Source organism: Spermophilus citellus (assembly GCF_964194105.1).
Source record: "Spermophilus citellus genome assembly, chromosome: 7".
In the NCBI taxonomy this organism is placed as follows: domain Eukaryota; kingdom Metazoa; phylum Chordata; class Mammalia; order Rodentia; family Sciuridae; genus Spermophilus; species Spermophilus citellus.
Genome location: NC_138188.1, coordinates 111,570,207 through 111,592,100, shown reverse-complemented (window position 1 = coordinate 111,592,100; position 21,894 = coordinate 111,570,207). Strand labels below are relative to the sequence as shown.

Sequence of the window (21,894 nt, the reverse complement as noted above, 5' to 3'; positions counted from 1 at the left end):
AAGGATGTGAAGACCTAAACACCATACATATTCAATGTGAAATGTTACGTTCAGGTAATAAAAAATATACCTTTTTAAGCATTTAAGGAAGATTCAACAAGAAAAATGATCATATATAGGTTCCAAATAAAATATTAAGACATTCTGTAAAATAAATTTTATAAGTGTCTTAATCACAATTTATACTAAAGCTGTAAATTATTAGAAAATGAAAAACAAAAAGTCCTAGTCAACTGGAAACTTTCTAACAAAAAAAAATGGAAAGGAAGAAATACTTCTCAACTCATTCTGTGAGTCATTCTTAGATTTATAAACTTAAAAATACATTATCAAAAAAAGAAAGTGGAATCTGTCCACTTTTTTAAAATTTACCATTTGAAAAAATAAATGGTAGAATAATGATTAATAGTGGTTGGGAAGAGGTAAGGGGAAAGAAAGGTTGGACTTGATCTGTGCAAGCTGTAATCATATATGGAAATGTCCCACCCCCATTAATATGTACAAAAAATACATGTCAATCAAAAATTTAAAATAATGGATTGCATGACTCAATCTGATTTAGATATCAGTTCTGTTCAAATTGAGCTTCTAAGTTCAGTACAACCCCAGTCAAAATCCAAGTAGACTCCTTTTTAAATTGATCTACTAATTCTAAAATCTATATGGAAAATGCAGAAAAACTTAGAATAGCCAAAATAATTATGAAAAAAAAGTGAAAGGACTCACAGAACTTGATTTTGAGATTTATTAAGAAAACAGTAACCATAACAATGTGATATTGATATGAAGATAGCATGTACATCAAGGAAATAAACCAGGGTGTTGGTGCCCAACTGTAATTCCTGCTACATGGGAAGCTGAGGCAAGAAAATCACTTGAGCCCAGAAGGCCAGACTCTTATCTCCCCCACCAAAAATTTATTTATTTATTCATTCATTCATTCATTCATTCATTCATTCCTGGCACAGACCAACGTAAGGACATATGGACCTACAAATTCTGTAGAGAAAGAGTCTTTCAATAAGTGGTATGTAAACAATTGATTAGTTGTATCTCGGCTGTATATAAAAATAATTCAAGGGCTGGGGATGTGGCTCAAGTGGTAGCGTGCTTGCCTGGCATGCGTGCGGCCCGGGTTCGATCCTCAGCACCACATACCAACAAAGATGTTGTGTCCGCCGAGAACTAAAAAATAAATATTAAAAATTCTCTCTCTCTCTCTCTCCTCTCTCACTCTCTCTTTAAAAAAAATAATAATTCAAAATGGATCATAGATCTAAATCCTAAAAAAGAATACTACATAACTAGGAGAAATGTTTTTCAATCCTGTGCCTGTTTTTTTAAATTAATATACCATATATAGATAAAGAACTCTTAAAACACAACAATAAAGAAACCCAGTTTTAAAAGGGCAAAGGATTTGAATAGACATTTCTTCAAAGGTATACAAATGTCCAAAAAGCACATGAAAAGATGCTCAATATCATCAGTCCTTAGAAAAATATAAACTGAAACCACCATGCTTACCCGTTAGAATGGCAAAATTTTTAAAACTGACCGTATCTAATTTTGGCAAAGATACGGAGCAACTGAAACTTTCCTGCTCTTCAGTGAAAATATAAAATAGTGCAACCACTTTGAAAAACAGTTTAAATATATACCTAACATATAATCTATTTCCCAGTGTTTACCTAAGAAAAAAGAAAGCATGTATTCATAAAGACTTATACACAAATGGTCATAGCAGCTCTTTGTAATAGACAAAACTGGAAATAACCAAAATGTTGCTCAGCCTATGAATGGATAAAGTGTCATGTGGGGTTGGGCTTGTGGCTCAGTGATAAGAGATTTGCCTAGCATGTGTGGGGCACTGGGTTCATTGACAACTAAAAAAATTTGTAAGTGTATTATTTACAGGCAATGAAATACTAACTCAGCAATAAAAGAATTAAACTATTGATAAACATGGCATATCAAATAATCCTGCTTACTAAAAGAAGTCAGACAAGTACATACTGGATAATTCTACTTAGGTAATGTTCTAGAAATTTCAAACTATACTACCAGAAAGGAGACTAGTAGTTGCTCGAAGAGAGTTAGGGAGAGATTACAAAGCTATGAGGAGCCAGGCGCAATGGCTCATGCCTCTAATCCCAGCAACTCAGGAGGTTTAGGCAGAAATATCACCAATTCAAAGCCGGCCTTAGCAACTTAGCAAGGCCCTGAGCAACTCGGCAAGCTCTTGTTTCTAAATAAAATATTTTTGAAAGGGCTGGGGATGTGTCTCAGTGACTAAGAGCCTCTGTGTTCAATCCCCTGAAACAAAAACAAAAAACAAAGCTACGAGGAAACATTTGTTGGCTCATAGATAGTTTATCACTTTGATTCTGGGGGTGATTTTAGAGTGTATACACATGTTTATCAAATTGTATATTTGAAATATGTGCAGCTGTTTCACGAAAAAATTAAGTCCTGTGCTTTGGGGGGAATTTTTACATCCTTTCTGAATTACTTAAATGTTTTTTTGTCAGTGGCATATTCTTTTTATTATAATAATTAATAAAGATTTTTTTAATTAACCAAGAGAAGAGAAAAACATAAGATCTTTAGAAACTAACACAACAAACAAACCACTAGTGACCTGATTTTTTTAAAGGAAAAGTCAATAATAAAAACAGGAATACAGGAAAGAAATAATCATTGAAACATTATGAAATCATAAAAGACTACTTTGTACATTTGTATGGAAATAAATTTGAAAGCTTAGATAACATAGACTAATTTCCTTAGGAAAATGCAGTTTATCGGAATTGACCTATTAGAGATAGAAAGAAAAAAAATATTTGAGCTTCATGTTAGTAGTGCTCAAAAGTTTCAAATTTTGAATTTTCAGATTAGGGATGCTCAACCTGTAAATATTTTAGTTGTCAAACCCCAATATCATATTTCAGATAGTATAGTATACCTGGATAATGATACATAATCAGTTATGAAATTTACTTTGTAAAATAAATTATAAACCTATTATAAAATAAGACTCATGAAATGAAACACTAGGCTGGGCACTGTGACACACACCTATAATCCCAGCAGCTGGGGAGACTGAGGCAGGAAGATGGTTCAAAGACAGCTTCAGCAACTTAGCAAGACCCTGTCTCTAAATAAAAATTAGAAAGGGCTGGGATTGTTGCCTAGTGGTTAAGCACCCCTGAGTTCAATCCCTGATAACAAAATAAATAAATAAATAAAAACACTAGAGTAAAGCATAAATTAATAAATTAATGTGGAAATTAGTAGCCTTCAGATACATGAACAATAATCAATAAGAAGATATGACAGAGAAAAACCCACTTACAATCTAAGAAATGGTATGTAATATATTTGGTAAACATAATATTATACATGCATACTTATTATATAACAAAGTAATATAAACAGTGCTGGGGATTGGTGGGTTTGAAGGCGCCTCGGCGGGCACCGTTGCTGAGGGAACTGCTGGAGATGTGGGTCGCCTCCATGAGATGAAAAGATCTCTGCTAGACACTCCATGATGTCCTGAGCTGTCCCAGGCCCAAAGCCACATGCCAAGCCCATGGAATGAAACATGCCAAAGAGATGGATGAGACTGTTGCTGAATTTATCAGGAGGACCATCTTGAAAATCCCCATGAATGAAATGATGACAATCTTAAAAGCCTGGGATTTTTTATCTGAAAACCAACTTCAGACCATAAACTTCCCGCAGAGAAAGGAATGTCTGGTTCAGGACTTGGTTGGGCTGTGTGAGGAGAAGGGTGCGAGTGTAAACGATACAGCCCTTTTAGACATCATTTATACTCAAGTACATCGGCACCAAAAAGTTTGGAATGTTTTTCAGATGAGTAAAGAACCAGATGAAGATGTTGACCTTTTTGACATGGAACAATTCAAACGTTCATTTAAGAAAATTCTTCAGAGAGCATTAAAAAATGTGACAATCAGCTTCAGAGATGCTGAGGAGAATGCAATCTGGATCCGAATTGCCTGGGGAACACAGTGTACAAAGCCGAACCAATACAAATCTATATATGTGGTGCATTACCCCCAGACTCCCTACGCCTTCACCACCTCCAAGCTGAAGAGCATTATGCTCCTACTGGGTCAGGCACTGACAGCTGCTAGCACACACCATCAGATTGTGAAAATGGATCTGAGAAGCCGACACCTGGACTCTCTCAAGGCTATTGTTTTTGAACAGTATAATCAGACCTTTGAAAATCACAACTCTACAACACCTCTACAGGAAAGATGCCTGGGACTAGATGTAAATATGGATTCAAGGATCATTCATGAAAACAAGGTAGAAAAAGAGAGAGTCCAAAGAATAACTCAAGAATCTTTTGGAGACTATCCTCAACCACAACTAGAATTTGCACAATATAAGCTTGAAACGAAGTTCAAAAGTGACTTAAATGGGGGCATCTTGGCTGAGAGGAAAGAACCCCTCCGGTGCCTAATAAAATTCTCTAGCCTACATCTTTTGGAAGCATTGAAATCCTTAGCACCAGCTGGTATTGTAGATGAACCACTTTCTCCACTGCTCACTTGCATACTAAACAAGGGGGTGAATTATTTTAAAATCAGAGACAAATAAGCTGTATAAGGTTTTGTAAACCCAGGGGCTCCTTGGTGATGGTGTACAAGCATTCCAGTTAATGGCTAGATGGACAGCCTCTGGCAGTAATCTTTTTTTTTTTTTTTTTAAAGATAGGAGAGAGAGAGAGAGAGAGAGAATTTTTTTTTAATATTTATTTTTTAGTTCTCGGCGGACACAACATCTTTGTTGGTATGTGGTGCTGAGATTCGAACCCGGGCCGCACGCATGCCAGGCGAGCGTGCTACCGCTTGATCTGGCAGTAATCTTTACTTTAGAAATTAATCCTTAGTATTGACAATGTAGAAGTGTTCCTATAATTTTGGGACTGATTCTTTCCTTCTTGTGCCTCCTCTCCCACTTTTCCTGCTAAATATGGCAGTTGTGGGCATTTGAGAGGTCACAGGATATGTATTGGGCTCTGGATTGACCTTAGTAGCACAGAATGCTCTGAAACCAAGCATATGGCACTGTGGTTGATCCTGTTGGCCTCAAATATAGTGCCCTTTTCCCCACTCCTGCCTCTATTCAATCCTAGGGAGGACTAGTTCCAATTGTTCCTTTCTAGGGATCTTCTGTTAAGCCTTGATCACTTAAAAGGAACTATACCCAACTCAGAACTTCTAGAAGAATCATAAAATTAGTCCATTCAGAGAATAGAATTGGGTCCACTAAATTGTTACTGGAGGAAGTTACATATCCAATGACTCATTTTTATAAAATAATTGTTTCATTGTAAATATGATACTTTTCATAATGCATTTTATCATACATGTAACATCCAAACTGACCATTATAATACTTATTTGTAAACAAAGATACTGAAAAACTGGTTTAAAAAAACAAAACAGTGCTGGGGTTGTGGCTCAGCGATAGAGCACTCACCTCACATGTGCGAGATCCTGGGTTCAATCCTCAGCACCACATAAAAATAAATAAATAAGTGAAATAAAGGTATTGTATCCAACTACAACTAAAAAATATTTTTAAAAAAACACCAACTCAGAAATATAAAGATTGGTTAGTATGTTTTACAAAGAGAAAAAAGAATAAGATGGATGTATGGATGACTAGTTAGTAGTTTTAAATCCTTAAACCTATTAAGCCCAAGTCTTCAGTTCTGTGACTGTTTCAACAAAATTGATATACATACATTAAAATAAGTTGAAAATCATAGTCTAGAGCATCTTTTATTTTTTATTATTAATAATAACAAAAATACAGGTTGTTCTACAAATAGGACACTGGAATATTATAGTATCCTTTACATATGTATATAAGTCATCTTTTCAATAGGATGTTGAACAAATATGATATGTGAAACAATGGGACAAAATGGGTTACCAGAAGATAAGGCATTTCCAATATGATGAGAAGACAAGAATGACCAGTATCTTCACTAGTACTCAATATCATGCTTGAGGTATTGAGTCATTGCTGTTAGAGAAACCAATTAGAAGCATAAAAATTGGAAAAGCTATATAACTATTTTCAGATAGTATAGTATACCTGGAAAACCATACAAAATGTAAAATTTACTTTGTAAAACAAAATAATAAAGCCATTATAATAATTAAACATTAAAATATATGAGCAATAACCAATTAGAAAATATGATAAAAGCCCATTTATACTATGAGAAATAGTATATAAAATACTTAGTAAACCTAAGAAATATGCAGACATTGTATGAGAAAACACATAAAATATTCCTGGAAGACACAAAATGAGACTTGAACAATTGGAACAATTTAACAATTGGAAAGACCAAAGTAAATTTATATATAAACACAATAAAAATACCTATCACCTTTTTTATGGGGCTAGAGAAGTCAAAGTTCATATGCGAAGCCAGGACAAAAAGGAAAGCTACAAAAATTCTAGCCCTACTAAATGCTAAAGAATTTTATCCCACCTTTTTAATTAAAATAATAATCTGACACATGCATAGACAAACAGAACAGTAGAACAGAAAAAAAAAAAAGCCCAGCGAAGACCCAAGTGCATATAGAAACACAATATCTGATAAAGGTATCTTCTGGAGTCACTGAGGCTTTTAATAATGGGCTTTTTAATAAATGGTGATGAGACACCTGGAAAAAAAAACATTAAAATTATAGATCCATACCTCGCCCTATACATGAAAATTAGCTGTACTATAGTTGAGAACAGAAAAAACAGCCTGGTCAGAGGAAAGTTGTTTTTTTGTTGTTGGTTTTCTTTTAGGCATGAATCAAAATTAGATATAATAGCTAGGTGGGCACGGTGGCACATGCTGGTAATCCTGGCAGCTCAGAGACTGAGGTGGAAGAATCGTGAGTTCAAAGCCAGACTCAGCAACTTAGTGAAGCCTGTCTAAATAAAATGAATAAATAAAATAAATTTTAAAAAAGGGCCTGTCTAAATAAAATACAAAAAAGGGCTGTGTATATGGCTCAGTGGTTAAGTGCCCCTGGATTCAATCCCTAGTATCCCCTCCCCCTGCAAAATTTGATGTAATAAAAGATCAAACATTTTAAGTGATTGATTTGACCACTTAAAATGTTTTTTTTTTTTAACTTTTTCATGTCTGAAAAGCATTTTCAAAAGCTTTTGGAAAACACCATTTACAAGGTCAGAAAACATGCAAGAAAAAATACATGAATACAGTAGACCCCCACTTTTTCTTAGTTGTACTGTCTAGTTTCAGTTATCTGTAGTCAACCTAGATCCAAAAATATTAAATAGAATATTCTAAAAATAAACAGTTCAAAAGTTTAGATTGGGCACCATTCTGAATAGCATGATGAAATCTCACACTGTCTCACTCTGAACCTAAATCATCTCTTTTCCATTATATTCACACTGTTTACACCATCTACCTGATAGTCACTTAATAGCCATCTAGGTTATAGATCAGCTGTTGTGGTATCACACTGCTTATATTCAGTAACCCTTATTTGTGGGGCTGGGAATCTGGCTCAGTGGTACAGTGTTAGCCTAACCTGTATGAGACCCTGTGTTAGATCCCTAGCATCACCACCACCCCAAAAAAATTAACCCTTATTTTGCTTAATGGCCCCAGAACAAAAAGTACTTATGCTAGCAATTAGTATATGCCAAAGATAAGCTGTAATGTGCTTGAAGTGAAAGTTCTGAACTTAAGAAAAAATACCTTATACTGTGGTTGCTAACATCTGTATGGTGAGAACATAATCTATCCATATACTTGTGCAGAAGGAAAAAGAAATTATTTCTAGTCTTGCTGTCATGCCACAAACTATAAAAGTTATGGCTACAGTGCATGGTAAGTGCTTAGTTAAGATGAAAAAGGCATTCAATTGTGGATGTACATACAGGAAAAGACAGAATATATAGGGTTTAATACTGTCCATGATTTCAGGCATCTACTAGGAGTTTTGGAATATATCTTCTGCAATAAGTGGTGACTACTCTACAAAAATAAGATATAAAAATGGCCTTTAAATGCCGCAGTCTGGCTGGGCACAAAATCACGAGCCACTCACAGCCTTGTAGATTCAAACAGCAATTCTTTATTCCCGAACTCACACCGGCACTCTACACACGTTCTGGGGAAATCCAAGTTCTGGCGCAAAATTCACATACTCCACCAGGCTTTGAATCCCAAATACTTTCTGAATCCCAGGAGAACTCAACGGGAACTCAAGGATCAGATCGGGCGGCGTGCCTGAGGCAGCAGGATACGCCCTATTCCCAGCAGGGTCACCTTTCTCAAACATACATGCAATGTCACTGCAAATGTCCAAGGCAAGTCCATTTCCATGAGTCCTTCCTCTAAGCAACATGGGGTACGCTGGCAAGGAAATTGTCATACCTACTTGGCTAATGGCTCTCATCATTTAAACACATGAAATGATACCCAATCTTAATCATTATTAAAGAAATATAAATTAAAACTACACTAAATTCCATTATTCACCTATCCAATAGCAGGGGTATAAGAAAACATGTTTTCTTAGTGAATCTGAAAAGAAACAGACTTTCATTACTATTGGAAATGCAGAGTAGTACAACCTTTTGGAGGGGAATTTGGCAATCCCTGGCAAAACCACAGCACTTCTAGTAATTTATCCCAGAAACACACCTAGCAATATGAAAATACATCTGCAAAAGAGTTTTCATTGCAGCATTGTTTATAATTAAAATACAGAAACCATCTAAATCCCAGATATAAAAGAATGATTGAATAATCAACTTCATATCCATATAATAGAGTTTTCTGAAAATACTAATAAAGAGGGTATCTGTGAACTGATATTCAACATGCCAAAAAGATGAAATATGCATGTCATGATACCCAAAAAAGGAAAATATGAGAGCATACATACATTTACTCAGTTGTATGAAAACACAGGAAGGACAAGTCAGAACCTAATAAGATTTATTAACTACAAAGAGGGAAAGGATGGGGAAAGGAGAATGTGGTAGAAGAGATTGGAAGTATGACATTCTCTTGAGTATACATTTTTGTATAATTTTGATTGTAAGAGCTATGTTAATATTTGAACACTGATACAAATGATGGTAAAAACTGACTATAACACATAGGATAAAATAAGAATTCAGCAGTCTATAATGGCATAAACAAATACATGAATAAATAAAAGGATGGAAGGGAAAGCTTTGCCTTACATTAGGATGTCTACTATTCCTAATGAAATTAGGAAGTCTTGAAAAATACCATGATTTCAGGCCAGAATCATCAGGCATGCTAAAATTAATGAGTGAAAATTTTATGAGAAACAGGGTTCTTACATACCCCAAAATGTCTTCCCTCAAAATACATACCAGTTACAAAGGCAAAATCATTTTACAGTAGAGAAAACTGACAGATAAATCCTTTAAAAAGTGATAAAATGATGATCACTAGTAGTGGAACAAATAGATATCATGTGCCTCCCTGATATGATAGACTGAGAGGGACACAACATCATACTTCAAGTACTCCTACCAAAAAAACGTGTGACCTCCATCTGATAGTGAGGAATAGGCTGTGACCCATATTGAGGCATACTCTATGAAATTAAATGTTCTATACTCTTCAAAAATACCAAAGTCAAGTAAGATAAAGACTAAGGAACTATGCCAGACTGATGGAGACTAAGGAGATATTACAACTAAATGCAATATGTAATCCTGGATTGGATCCTAAACCAGGAATTTTTTCCCCCTTATCCAGTAAAGGGATATTAGACAGTGAAGTAGAAATACACTATGATATATATGTAAGAGATGCCACTATTTATAGGAAATATGGGATAAAGAGCACTATGTCTATAATTTACTCTCAAACTGTTATGTACATATACAGAGAAAATAAAGCAAAAATGATAAAATGTTAATATTTCAGTGTCAAGATTTTTAGATTTTTAAGCAATCATAAAATGTTAATATTCATTGAAAATATAATGGGTACATTATATCTATTATTTTTCTATATGTTTGAAGTATTTCACAATATTAAATTTTTTAATGTGCCTAAGTTGAAATTATCATTTATTGACATGAACTCTTTAAATTAGATTTTTTTTCTATTTTAGGGAAAACACTGTATACTTGATGTGTCTGGAAATGCTATAAAAAGATTACAGATTGCACAACTTTACCCAATATCCATTTTTATTAAACCCAAATCCATGGACAATATCATGTAAGTATAAATATCTAAAGTATACCCTCTAAATACAAATCTAGTCACTATTGAGTAATTTATTTACCTTCCCTGCATCTCAATTTCTCTGTCTATAAAATTGGGACAATAATAGTATATATACTCACTCCATAAGGTGTTTTGAAGATTAAATAAGCACTGTGATATTAATCTTCACTGTTATCATCTTTAATAATACTAAAGTAGAAGGTAACAGATATAGAATTGTAAAAAAAGAATGTGTTTACAAAAATAGAATCTAAACAAAAATTAAGAAAGGGCAAATAAAAACAGAGCATTTGAGGCAAAAGAACAGAGAAAGTTAAGATGGTATAAATGAACCCCAATATTTCAATAATCCCTATTGTTTGTCTGATGTCAGTTCATTTCCATACTAAATGGTAGATGAAATTTTCTAAAATGCAAAATTTGTCTGATTGGATAAGGAAAAAATGAACATAAGTCACCTTTATAAAAAACACCTTGAATTTTAGGTTCTAGAAAGGTAGAAAATAAAATTATATACCATGCAAACATTAACTAAAAGTAGGCTGGATTTATATTGCTGTCAAAGCATATTTTAAGAAATGAATTATTACTAGAGATAAAGTTTAATAAACATTTAATAAAAATAAAAGATTTATTCCACCAGGAAAATATATTTATACCTTTTTGCACTTAATGACAGTTCAAAATAGATGAAGCACAATTTGACAGTTTGTTCCCCTGTGTGGGGGAACAAACTATAACTCCATAATAATGAAAGAACTTATCACATCTGTCATGAAACAGTCACTTAAAAAATATTAATAAATTAGGTTATAGAATAACACAAATTTAAATCTTTCTGGCAGGGCTGGGGGATGTGGCTCAGTGGTAGAGTACTTGCCTAGCATGCACAGGGTCCTGGTTCAATTGTCAGCATTGCAAAAACATATTTAAAACTTTCTGATGTACATTAATCACTGTATTCAACATCTACAAAATATCCGTTGATTTCAAGTACATGGGGAACAATTACCCAAACTAATTATCTCCTGGATCACAGGTTTTAAGTGATTGAAAACAAATATCTGCTGATAATGAAATTAAATGAGAAATCAGTAATAAAAAGATGATCAGGCAATCCTCATATATTTAGAAACGAAGCATTATACTTCAGAATGAGCTAAAGAAGAAATCAGAATAAATTAATACATGTTTTGAACTAAATAGTAGTGAAGTTGCCCAATAAATAAATTTGAAGGTTGTTATGGCCTTGCTGAAGGGCTGAAAGAACATTACAAAGCCTTAAGTATTAAAAATGTTGAAAATTGGGCTGGTGTTGTGGCTCAGGTAGAGTGCTTGCCTAGCATGTGTGAAGCACTGGGTTTGATTCTCAGCACCACATATAAATAAAGTCTGTTGACAACTAAAAATATTTTTTAAAAGTCAAATATTAGAGGGAAAATGCTAAAATCTGAACTCTTTTGTGGTACTAGGGATTGAACCTAAGGGCGCTCTACCACTGAGTAATATCCCCATCCCTTTTTTTTTTCTTTGTTTTTTGAGACATGATCTCTCAAACTTGATATTCAAACTTGATTTTCTCCTTCCTCAGCCCCCCCAGTCACTGGGATTACAGACATGTACCACCATGACTAGGTATAAATTTAAACTCTTCAGAAATTAGAAAAATTTCAGTTAAAGAAGGTAGAAAGATTAGAAATTAATGAAATAGAAAACCTACATATATTAGAGAGGATAAATAATGCCAAACATGTTTTCTTTGGAATACAATAAACCATTAAGAATGATCAAGAAAAGAAAATAAAGGCATATCAATGTCAACATCATGAATGAGATAGATGAAAGAGAGAATACCAGTACACGTTTAGTAGCCATTTAAAAGTTTGCCAGATGAAAAATGGACCTGGATATCCTCACAAAAGAGGATCTCCATATAATCAACAAAAAAAGGGTACTGAACCAACCATGGAAATCCAAGTTAAAACCATAATGTTATATAATACTACCTACATACCCTAATATCTAAAATGAAAAAGACAGCTGGCATTCATAACAATGTTACATGTGTAAGGAGTACATTTACAATGGTGAGTGTTTTATAAGTTTGGACATAAGCTTAACTTATGTCTCTCATTCCCAGATATATACTCAACAGAAATCTCCATGTGTTAACCAAAGATATGTATTTGATTGTTGAGAGGATTACATCATACAGTAAGGAAAATGAACAGTCTTTACCTACACATAAAAGTATGGAAGAGGCTCATAAACAATATGAATTTTTAAAAAAATCCCAGACCTAAAAGTACATATAATCTATTACTCCAAGTTTAAGTGTTGACTATGAAAGTTGCCCTTTAAGGGTAGTATGGATGCTGGAGTGAGCACACTTTATTCTGGGATATTGGGAATGTTCTGTATTTTGATTTAAGAATTAAGCACACAGGTATATGTAGGTTTGTGAAAATTCATCATGCCATATATCTATTATATTGCTCTTCCATGTTTGAAAGTTATGTTTCAAAAAAATGTTAAGGAATTCTAAATAGTCTCAGAAAAAAAAAGATTTTGAATTTGTGACCAAAAAAATGTTTCCACAAATAAAATGCCAGGCCAAGAGGACATGATGAATTTTTCCAAAAGCCAAGAAGAAATGCAGATCTCACACAAATTTTTCATTGCCGTTAATTTGATACCTGATAGGAACTTTACAGGAAAGGAAGATGATGAGCTAGTCATAATGATAAATATAGATGCAAAATTTCTTATCAAGATACAAGCAAATTGGGCTGGGGATGTGGCTCAAGAGGTAACGTGCTCCCCTGGCATGCACGGGGCACTGGGCCCGATCCTCAGTACCACATAAAATAAAATAAAGATGTTGTGTCCACAGAAAACTGAAAAATAAATATTTTTTAAAAAAAAGATAAAAGCAAATTGAATCTAACAATTTTTTCAAGTAAGGAAAATGTAACAAGTAGGGTCTATTCCTGGAATGCAGGGCTGGTTTAACATTTAAAAATTAATCAGGGGTGCTGGGCATGGTGGAATCCCCGTAATCCCTGCGATTTGGGTACCTGAGATAAGAGGATCGTAATTTCAAAGCCAGCCTCAGCAACTTAGCAAGACCCTGTCTGAAAATAAAAAGGTCTGAGGATGTAGCTCAGTGATAAAGTGCTTCTGGGTTAAATCCACAGTACCCAAAAATAAATAAATAAATAAATAAATAAGAAACCAGACAGTATGGCTTATTAAAAAAAAACACTATATGAGCAAAATGGAAATATCAGTAGAGAGCAAACCTAAAAAAAAAAATAGCAAAAAACAGTTCTGGAGCTAAAGATAACAATAACTGAAATAAAAAATTCACTAGAAAGATTCAAAGGAACATTGAGCATTCAGAAGAAAAATTCAAAACTTAGAGATAGGACAATAGAAATTATCGGTCTCAGGAACAGAAAGAAAAAAACATTGAAGAAAAGTGAACAGAGTCTAAGGGGACTGTAGGTCACAAACTCTAAGCTTTATAATCTCAGAGACCTTCCCTAAGGCACACTGTAATCAATCTGTTGAAAGACAAAGTTTCTTAAAAGTGACAAGAGAGAAGTAGTTCATCACAAGGGATTCCCAGTAATATTATCAGCAGAATTCTCTTCCAAAAAACTTTGGCAGTCAAAAGATAATGGATTGATATGTTAAAAGCACTGAAGAAAAAAAAAAACTGTCAAGTAAGAATCCTATAACTGGCAAATCTGTCATTCAAAATGAGGGAGAAATTAAGACATTTCGAAAATAAACAAAAGCTGAAGACATCGATAGCTAGACCTATCTACAAGAAATGTTCAAGGGAATACTGTAAGGTGAAAGGGCACTAGACAGTAACTATAGAAAATACCAATGAAAACATCATAGTTAATGGTGAAATAAAGAAAGCTTTCCCTCACAAGAGAAAATTCCTGTATACCCGCCATCCAGCTGCAACATAATTTATCAGTTTATAATCAGTCTTGTTTTATCTGTCCCCCATCTTCTTGCCCCTCCACTCCAGATTGTTTTGAAACAAATACCAGACATATATCATTTTATCCATATATTTTAGTATATACCCAGAAGATAATTGCTTATTTTATATCATCAAATTTTTATAATTATTTCATAAATTTTATTTTTTCAATTTGTTTATTTAACCAAGTCCCAAATAAATTGTATTTGTGACAATTAGTTTTTTCGTCTATAGATTTTCCCTCCTCTTTCTCCCTGTCCCTCACCACTGTAATTAATTGGGAGAGGAACCAGATCATTTCTTCTGCAGTTTTCCCTCAGACTGTATTTTCTGATTGCCTTCTGATTTTTTTATTGTGTTTTCTGATTGCCATCATAATGGTGTCTAGTGTGTTCGTATGCCCCCTTTAAATTTGCACATAGATCTGTAAATCACATTTTAATATAAACTTTTTATCAAAGTCAAAACTGTCATAGATTAATGCTTGGGTTTTTTGTTTGTTTTTTGTTTTGTTTTGTTTTTTGATTTTTTTTTTTTTTTTTGGCTTCTTTGAGCCAATGCAGAATGTATTGAAACCATTTTGGCATTCTAAGTATGAAACAGTATAATCTGACACATGTATTTTCAACAGAGCTGAACTTAACATGATTTTTTTAATTTGTATCTTCTTTTTTCAAAAGGCATTATAATATAATAATTACCAATTTCAAAATTTATTTGCATAGGGAAATGAATAAGCGTCTAACAGAAGAACAAGCCAGAAAAACATTTGAGAGAGCCATGAAACTGGAGCAGGAATTTACTGAACATTTCACAGGTTGGAGCCATGTGTGACAGTGACCTTTATATTGCTACCATCAAATAATCAAATTTTCCAGATTATTTCATAAGATTTGTTTATTTAATATATTTTGCTTTGAATCCATATGAAGTAACCCATTCAAATGAATATTGAACTACAAATATCTATCAGTAATAACTAGTACTATCATTTTCAGAATAGACCCTTAAGGTCTCTGGTTTTGTCTTGTGGAAAATTCATCTAGATTAGGCAGTAGAATGGGGACTCCTGCAATTTTATATTTCTTTGGTTGTTGATAAGGACAACATATACAGGAATCATTCAGAGGAAAACACATCTGTCACCACACATTGTGTGTGGTAAGGTCACTTAAAATCACTCCATTAAATTGTAACCACTTTGCTATACTTTAGATCCCCAGAACTTCTTATTTTTAGAACAAAGGCATATATCCTTTGACCCATATCTCCCCATTTCCCCTGCACATTAGTCTCTGGCAACTACCATGCTACTCTCTGCCTCTGTGAGTTCAACTTTTTTAGATTCCATATATAAGTGACCAGATTGACTCATGTTGCAAATGATAGGATCTCCTTTTTGTTTGCTGAATAATATTCCATTGGGTATATGTGCTGTATTTTCTTTATCCATTCATTCATTGACACACACTTAGGCTATTTCCAAATCTTAGCTATTGTGAATAATGCTGCAGTGAACATAGAAGTGCAGGTATCTCTTAAACATACTGATTGCATTTCCTCTGGATGTCTACCCAGAAATGATATTGCAAGATCATGTGTGTCTGTTTTCTGCTGCTGTAACAGGATACCACAGGCTGGGTAAATTATAAAAAATAGAAGTTTATTTGGCTTACAGTTTTCTATTCTGAGAATTCCAGAATCAAGGAGCTACAACTGATGAGGGCCTTCTTCTTGTGCCATAACATGGCAGAAGGGCAAATAAGCATACATTCGACTATGGAGAATGGGGCTGAACTTAAACCCACTCATGATAACTAATCCACTCCCACAATAACAGTTTTAATCCTTCCTTAAGGGAAGAGCTCTCATAACCTAATCACTTCTAAAAGGCCCTTCTGTTAAATTGGCAACTAAATTTCAATATGAGTTTTCAAAAGGACATTGAAACCATAACACTATGGTATTTTTATTTTTTTACTTTTGAAGTAACCTTTATATTGTTTTCCATAATGGCTGTACTAACCTACACTTCCATCAACAGCATCTTCCCCACACTCTTTTCTTATCTCTTTTGTTGGTGGTGTTGTTATTCTAAGGATTAAGCCCAGGGGCACTTAACCACTGAGCCACATTCTCAGCCCTTTTTATTTTTTGAGACAGGGTTCTGCTAAGTTACTTAGGGCCTTGCTAAATTGCTAAGCCTAGCTTTGAACTTGTGATCCTCCTGCCTCAGCCTCCTGAGTCGATGGGATTACAGGCATGTGCCAGCCACCACACCTGGCTCTCTTATCTTTTGATAATGGCCGTCTTAAGGCATGTGGTGATATCTCTTTATGGCTTTAATTTGCATTTCCCTGATGATTAGTGATGTTGAGCACCTTTTCACTAGTATCTATGTCTCCTTTTGAAAAATGTTTACTCAGATCTTTGTTCACTTCTTAAATGGATTCTTTGGGTTTTTTTGTTGAACTATTTGAGTTTCTTACATCCTTATCAGATAATTTGTTTGCAAACATTCTCCCCATCCTTAGGTTGCCTTTTCATTTTGTTGATTGTTTCCTTTACTATACAAAAACTTTTTTGGTTGATATAGTCCCACTTGGTTATTTTTTATTTTGTGGCCTATGCTTTTGATGTCATATTCAAAAAATTATTGCCAAGACCAGTGTCAAAAAGAGTTTTTCCCTTGTTTCCTATAGAAGTTGTATGGTTTTAGATCTTACATCTAAATCTTTAATCCATTTTATGTTAATTTTTGGAAATGATATAAAATAGGATCCAGTTTCATTCTTTTGCATAAAATCATCAAGTTTGGGGCTGGGGATGTGGCTCAAGCGGTAGCGAGCTTGCCTGGCATGCGCACAGCCCGGTTTCGATCCTCAGCACCACATACAAACAAAGATATTGTGTCCGCCGAAAACTAAAAAATAAATATTAAAAAAATTCTCTCTCTCTCTCTCTTTAAAAAAAAATCATCAAGTTTTCCACCATCACTTATTATTGAGACAATAGCCTTTCCCTGTTGTGTATTCCTGATACCTTCCCAAAGATTAGTGGCCTTTGATCCATTTTAAAATATATTTATTTAAAAAGAAAATAGTGGATACAATTCAGTACTAATCTTATCTCTCCAGTTAGTCCTTTAAATTATTCCTTACTATCTTTGGACAGTTTTTTGTTGTTTGTTCTGTTTTGTTTTAAGAGACAAGCTAGGGCTGAGGTTGTAGCTCAGTAGTAGAGTGCTCACCTAGCATGCATGAGGTGCTGGGTTCGATCCTCAGCACCACATAAATGTAAAAAAACACCTAAAACTAAAAAATAAATATTAAAAGAGAGAGAGAGACAAGCTATGTATGTTGCCAAGGCTGGCCCTCAACTCCTATGTTCAAGTGATCCTTTTGCATTAGCCTCCTGAGTAGCTGGGACTACAGGCTCACACCACAGTTCCTGGATTTTGTTGTTGTTTATTTATTTGAAATAATGATCAGCCTATATTTAGTGTTTATATAAGCACCATTAAGCATTATGGTATTAAAAGCCCTGTACTCTTTTTTTCTTTTTTTTTTTTTTTAATAATTTTAGAAGAGAATTCACAAGAATTGCACAGGAAAGTTTCTTATGCCCTTCATCTACATTTTTTGAATGCTAACTTTTACCTCATTTATAACTTTCTCTAAAACATTTGAGAATAAGTTACAAATAGATATCCTTTATTTCTTAATAAATAAAAGATAACTATTTTGTAAATTTCCTAAAATCAAGGACATTTTCTTATGTAATAATAATACTATTAATCAAAATCAAGAAATTTAACATTGATGTATCTTCTCTAATTACAGATTCCATTTGTATATTGTAAATTATTCTACTGATGTCTGTAGAGCATAATGGGGGGGAAATGTTTTTTCTCTTACTGAATCCAATCTAGGACTACTTGTTGCATTAAATTACATCTATAATCTACTTTAATCTGGAATGGTTCCTCAATCTTTACTTTTATTCATATGACATTTTTAAAGAGTAAAGGTCAGTTCTTTTGTCAAATCTCATTTTAGATCTAGGTTATGTATTGGGAGCAGGAATATCAAAGAAGTGCAGAGAAGTACCCTCTGTGCATCATACAAGGTTTATGATGTCAGTTTGTACCATTACTGGTGATGTTATTTTTAATCACATAGTTAAGGTTCTGTAGCCTTATGCTTTCCCAGTTTCTTTTCAAGGAGAATCCTAATTTATAACCATTCCATTAATGGATTTTAAAAAGCAAGCAATTCCTTTGTTTCCCAAGCTAGTTCTTCTAAAATAAGTCATTGTATGCTGTTGTCAACCTATACTGTGAGATTCTGTCCTGTGCTATTGGAATAAAACAGAAGTCAAACTAGTGAACCAAGTGTTTTGCCAAATAAACTATTTCCAGGGATGTTAAGGAATGTCTGTCTTTAGGGGTCTGGGGAAATAAATAGCTCAGGGGCATAGTGCTTGACTAGAATGTGCAAGGAAGCCCTGGGTTTAATCTCCCCACTGCAAAAAAATAAAATAAAGGAATGTCTATTTTTAGCGCCAATATGAATTGTCGTAAAACTGATACTATGAAAACTTTTGATTACTCAAGCATTGTTAAATACATATTATAAGTCCTCCCTACACACCACACCTTCTCATAATGTATATAATCTGTCACCAAATAGACAATTTTACTTAAAATCTCCATTTTGTATTTTATTCTAGGTTTTTGAGTCTGTGGGAATCTACACCTATGATGATCTTACAAAATCACTGAGCATATTTTCATAGTATAATAAAGGACTTATTTGACTTATGATTTTGAATTCTTCTTTAGTCTCTAACCAGTAACACCCAGTCTAATGCCTGACATACTAGCATTCTAGAGGAAGAAATATCAATCTATAATCATCTCTTTTTTCCTAATGGCCCCTCCCCAAAAATAACAAAAAATTTAAAAGTGGCCATGCTTGCTCTCTATGGTACTGTATCCATTCTCCTTTTTTCTGTGTAAATTTATGAAGAAATCAGAAAAGTTAAGGAAATATATAACTTATTTTAAAAGAATAAAGCTAAGGGCTGGGTACACAGTTCAGTGGTAGAGGACCAGTCTAATATGTGCAAGACCCTGGGTTGGTTCAGTTCAGCAACACTGAATGAAGGAGGGAATAATTGAGTAGTGCTAACACATGCTCAAATAATAAAAGAAGAAAATCAATGAATTTATTTTTTTTCAGTTTTAAAAATATAACATCTGCTATGCAAATAGTAAAATTAAACAAATGAGTAGTGGTTACTAAGCAAACAACACATAAATGGTGACTTCCCAGATGATTAACTACTTCTAAGATTATGCTGTTTGACCAATAATTGTAATGGCAAAGATAGACAATTAATGATTTCTAATTTTCTTTCTATTATTACAGCTATTGTACAGGGAGATACGCTGGAAGACATTTACAACCAAGTGAAACAGATCATAGAAGAACAGTCTGGTCCTTACATCTGGGTTCCAGCAAAAGAAAAATTATGAAGATTCATGTTTCCCTATTTCTCTTTTCCACAATCTCATACTCTTTGACATTTCTTAGCCCTTTCCTTCTGGAGTCTGTCTTCAGTTCTCCTTTCATGTTTAATCATATCCCACTCATCATGGTCTGCAGTCATGCTTATTTTTTACATCTGATGTCTCCTTCACATTGCAACATCTGTACTATTCCATGTCACTATCGGTTTGTAGCCATTTTTCCAAATTAAAAATGGATGGCTGACCAGCTATTAAGGGTTTGGGGAGACGCAGAAAGTGTGGTAAAATTCCTTAATGTTTAAGGGAAAGAAACTTTAAGACATTTGCAGAAAAGCTTTATTTACATTCTTTTCAAATTTCAATACAAATGAAAGAAAAGTGGTTTTAATCAATGATTTAGTAGACTTTGAGCAACTGTGCACGCTTAACTTTAGTAGCATGGTTTGGCCAATGTTATTACCTCTCAAGTCCTTTTCTCAATTGACTTCTGTTATCAAAGTAATTACTTCATTATAGATAAATAAGAAAAATGTTTTTTTTTATTTTAAAATGTCCGAATTGACTTTCATAATTTCACAAGGGATATTCATTTTACATAAGAGTCTTTTAAGTCTTTTATTGTTTGAGGTTTTCTCTTTTCCCCAGTACCTTTGCTAGGAATAACAATGTTCAAATGTTTTTAATCTACTTGTGCAAACACTGTTTAGTTTCTTACAAAAATTGTTCATACATAATGATCATCACATTTTCTGAATTAAGGCCATGTTTAGGTGCTAGGGGAGCTCACCTTTTACAGTACAGAAGGTTGAGAAAATGTCATAGATGTAAATGCAGACAAGACATTACAGTGGAGATGTAGTAATTATTATGGGCAATGGAAAAGGAGTCCAATTCGTAGTCTAAAAACTCTAAATGTATTCTTAGGGGTCAGATTTTAATGAATATTTTACCCACAATAACTGCCTATTTTGTTATAATAAAGTATATATATAAATATATATAAAACTTTCTTTAACTAAACTGTAACTATGGGAATTATTTTCTTTACATAGTTGCACACACACAAACATATATATATATATATATTTAAAATATATTTTTCTTTTGCCACCTACTCCTAACTTTTTGTTTGGTTTTTAAATTAAATATAAATTGATCAAACTTATCTTTCTTAATCATGTGAACTGAAAACAGGAGTACAGTGGTTGTGAGGAGAAGCCTCTAGGGAAATTAGATTGCAAGTAAAAGTATGAGCATGTTCTCCTCTTCTATAGAACTTTTCAAAAGGTTCCCCAGGGGGAAGGGGGTGTTTTTTTTGTTTGTTTGTTTTGTTTTTGTTTTGTCTTTTTTTTTTTTTTTTTTTTTGTCATTGGGTTTGATTTTGGTCCTTTGCCTTTCCTCCAAGTTCTCCTTTTATGATAAGAAAACAGGCAAAAACCCTATTTACATGTGAGTTTTCCCCTCAGACACCTTTCATCCTATGTAGCTGCTCTGTACTAGAGTTGCCCAGATCATCATGGTGAGCAATTTTAAAGATATTTTAGTGAAAGGTAGAAATTACTTCAGAAATCAGTTTCTCTGGTCCTTTTTATTAATAATATCATTTGGCTTCCCATTGCTCTTTGGAGTTGTTTATTAAAATATGTGGTTTTTGACAACCTCCTCATTAAAATTTCTTAAATGAGTACTGGTTTGTAAAGAATTAGCAACATTATCCATTCCATTTATGAGAAAGAGGAGAACAGCTAATAAACTTTATTGTAAAATCTGTATGTTAAATGTGTCTTGAATTTTGAAAGAAAAAATTTATAGGCCAACATTTTCTTGGAACAATTTGGGTCATTTCATCATTTACATCCTGAATTCAAGAGCCATTATATAATAAATTATAGCTGTCAACACTAAATGTAGTAGATTGTTAGCAAATATAAACATTTTAGAAGAGAATTATAAAATCTCAAAGCTTCAAAAGTCACATCAAGATCCCAGCATAAGCTATTTTAAAGTATTCACTAAATAATCACACATTATAAACCAAGAAGAAAT

At 33.6% G+C, this 21,894-nt stretch overlaps 2 protein-coding genes across 9 annotated transcripts in view; both read left to right on the top strand.

Moving 5' to 3' along the window:
- DLG1 (discs large MAGUK scaffold protein 1) overlaps window positions 1–21,618 on the top strand; it is a 275,660-nt gene extending 254,042 nt beyond the window's left edge. For all 8 annotated transcript variants that reach the window (XM_081300853.1, XM_081300858.1, XM_081300857.1 and 5 more), the window contains 3 exons: window positions 10,194–10,303; window positions 15,041–15,132; window positions 19,748–21,618. In XM_081300853.1, the coding sequence (XP_081156979.1) occupies window positions 10,194–10,303; window positions 15,041–15,132; window positions 19,748–19,854 (309 nt within the window). In that variant the 3' untranslated portion in view covers window positions 19,855–21,618. The remainder of the gene's footprint in view (window positions 1–10,193; window positions 10,304–15,040; window positions 15,133–19,747) is intronic.
- Window positions 3,598–4,673, top strand: LOC308653917 (centromere protein N-like; the record flags this gene model as incomplete). Its single annotated transcript, XM_081302690.1, has 1 exon — window positions 3,598–4,673. The coding sequence occupies one exon, from the start codon at window positions 3,598–3,600 to the stop codon at window positions 4,630–4,632; it is 1,035 nt and encodes a 344-aa protein (XP_081158816.1). The 3' UTR covers window positions 4,633–4,673.
- Window positions 21,619–21,894: the final 276 nt, after the last annotated feature.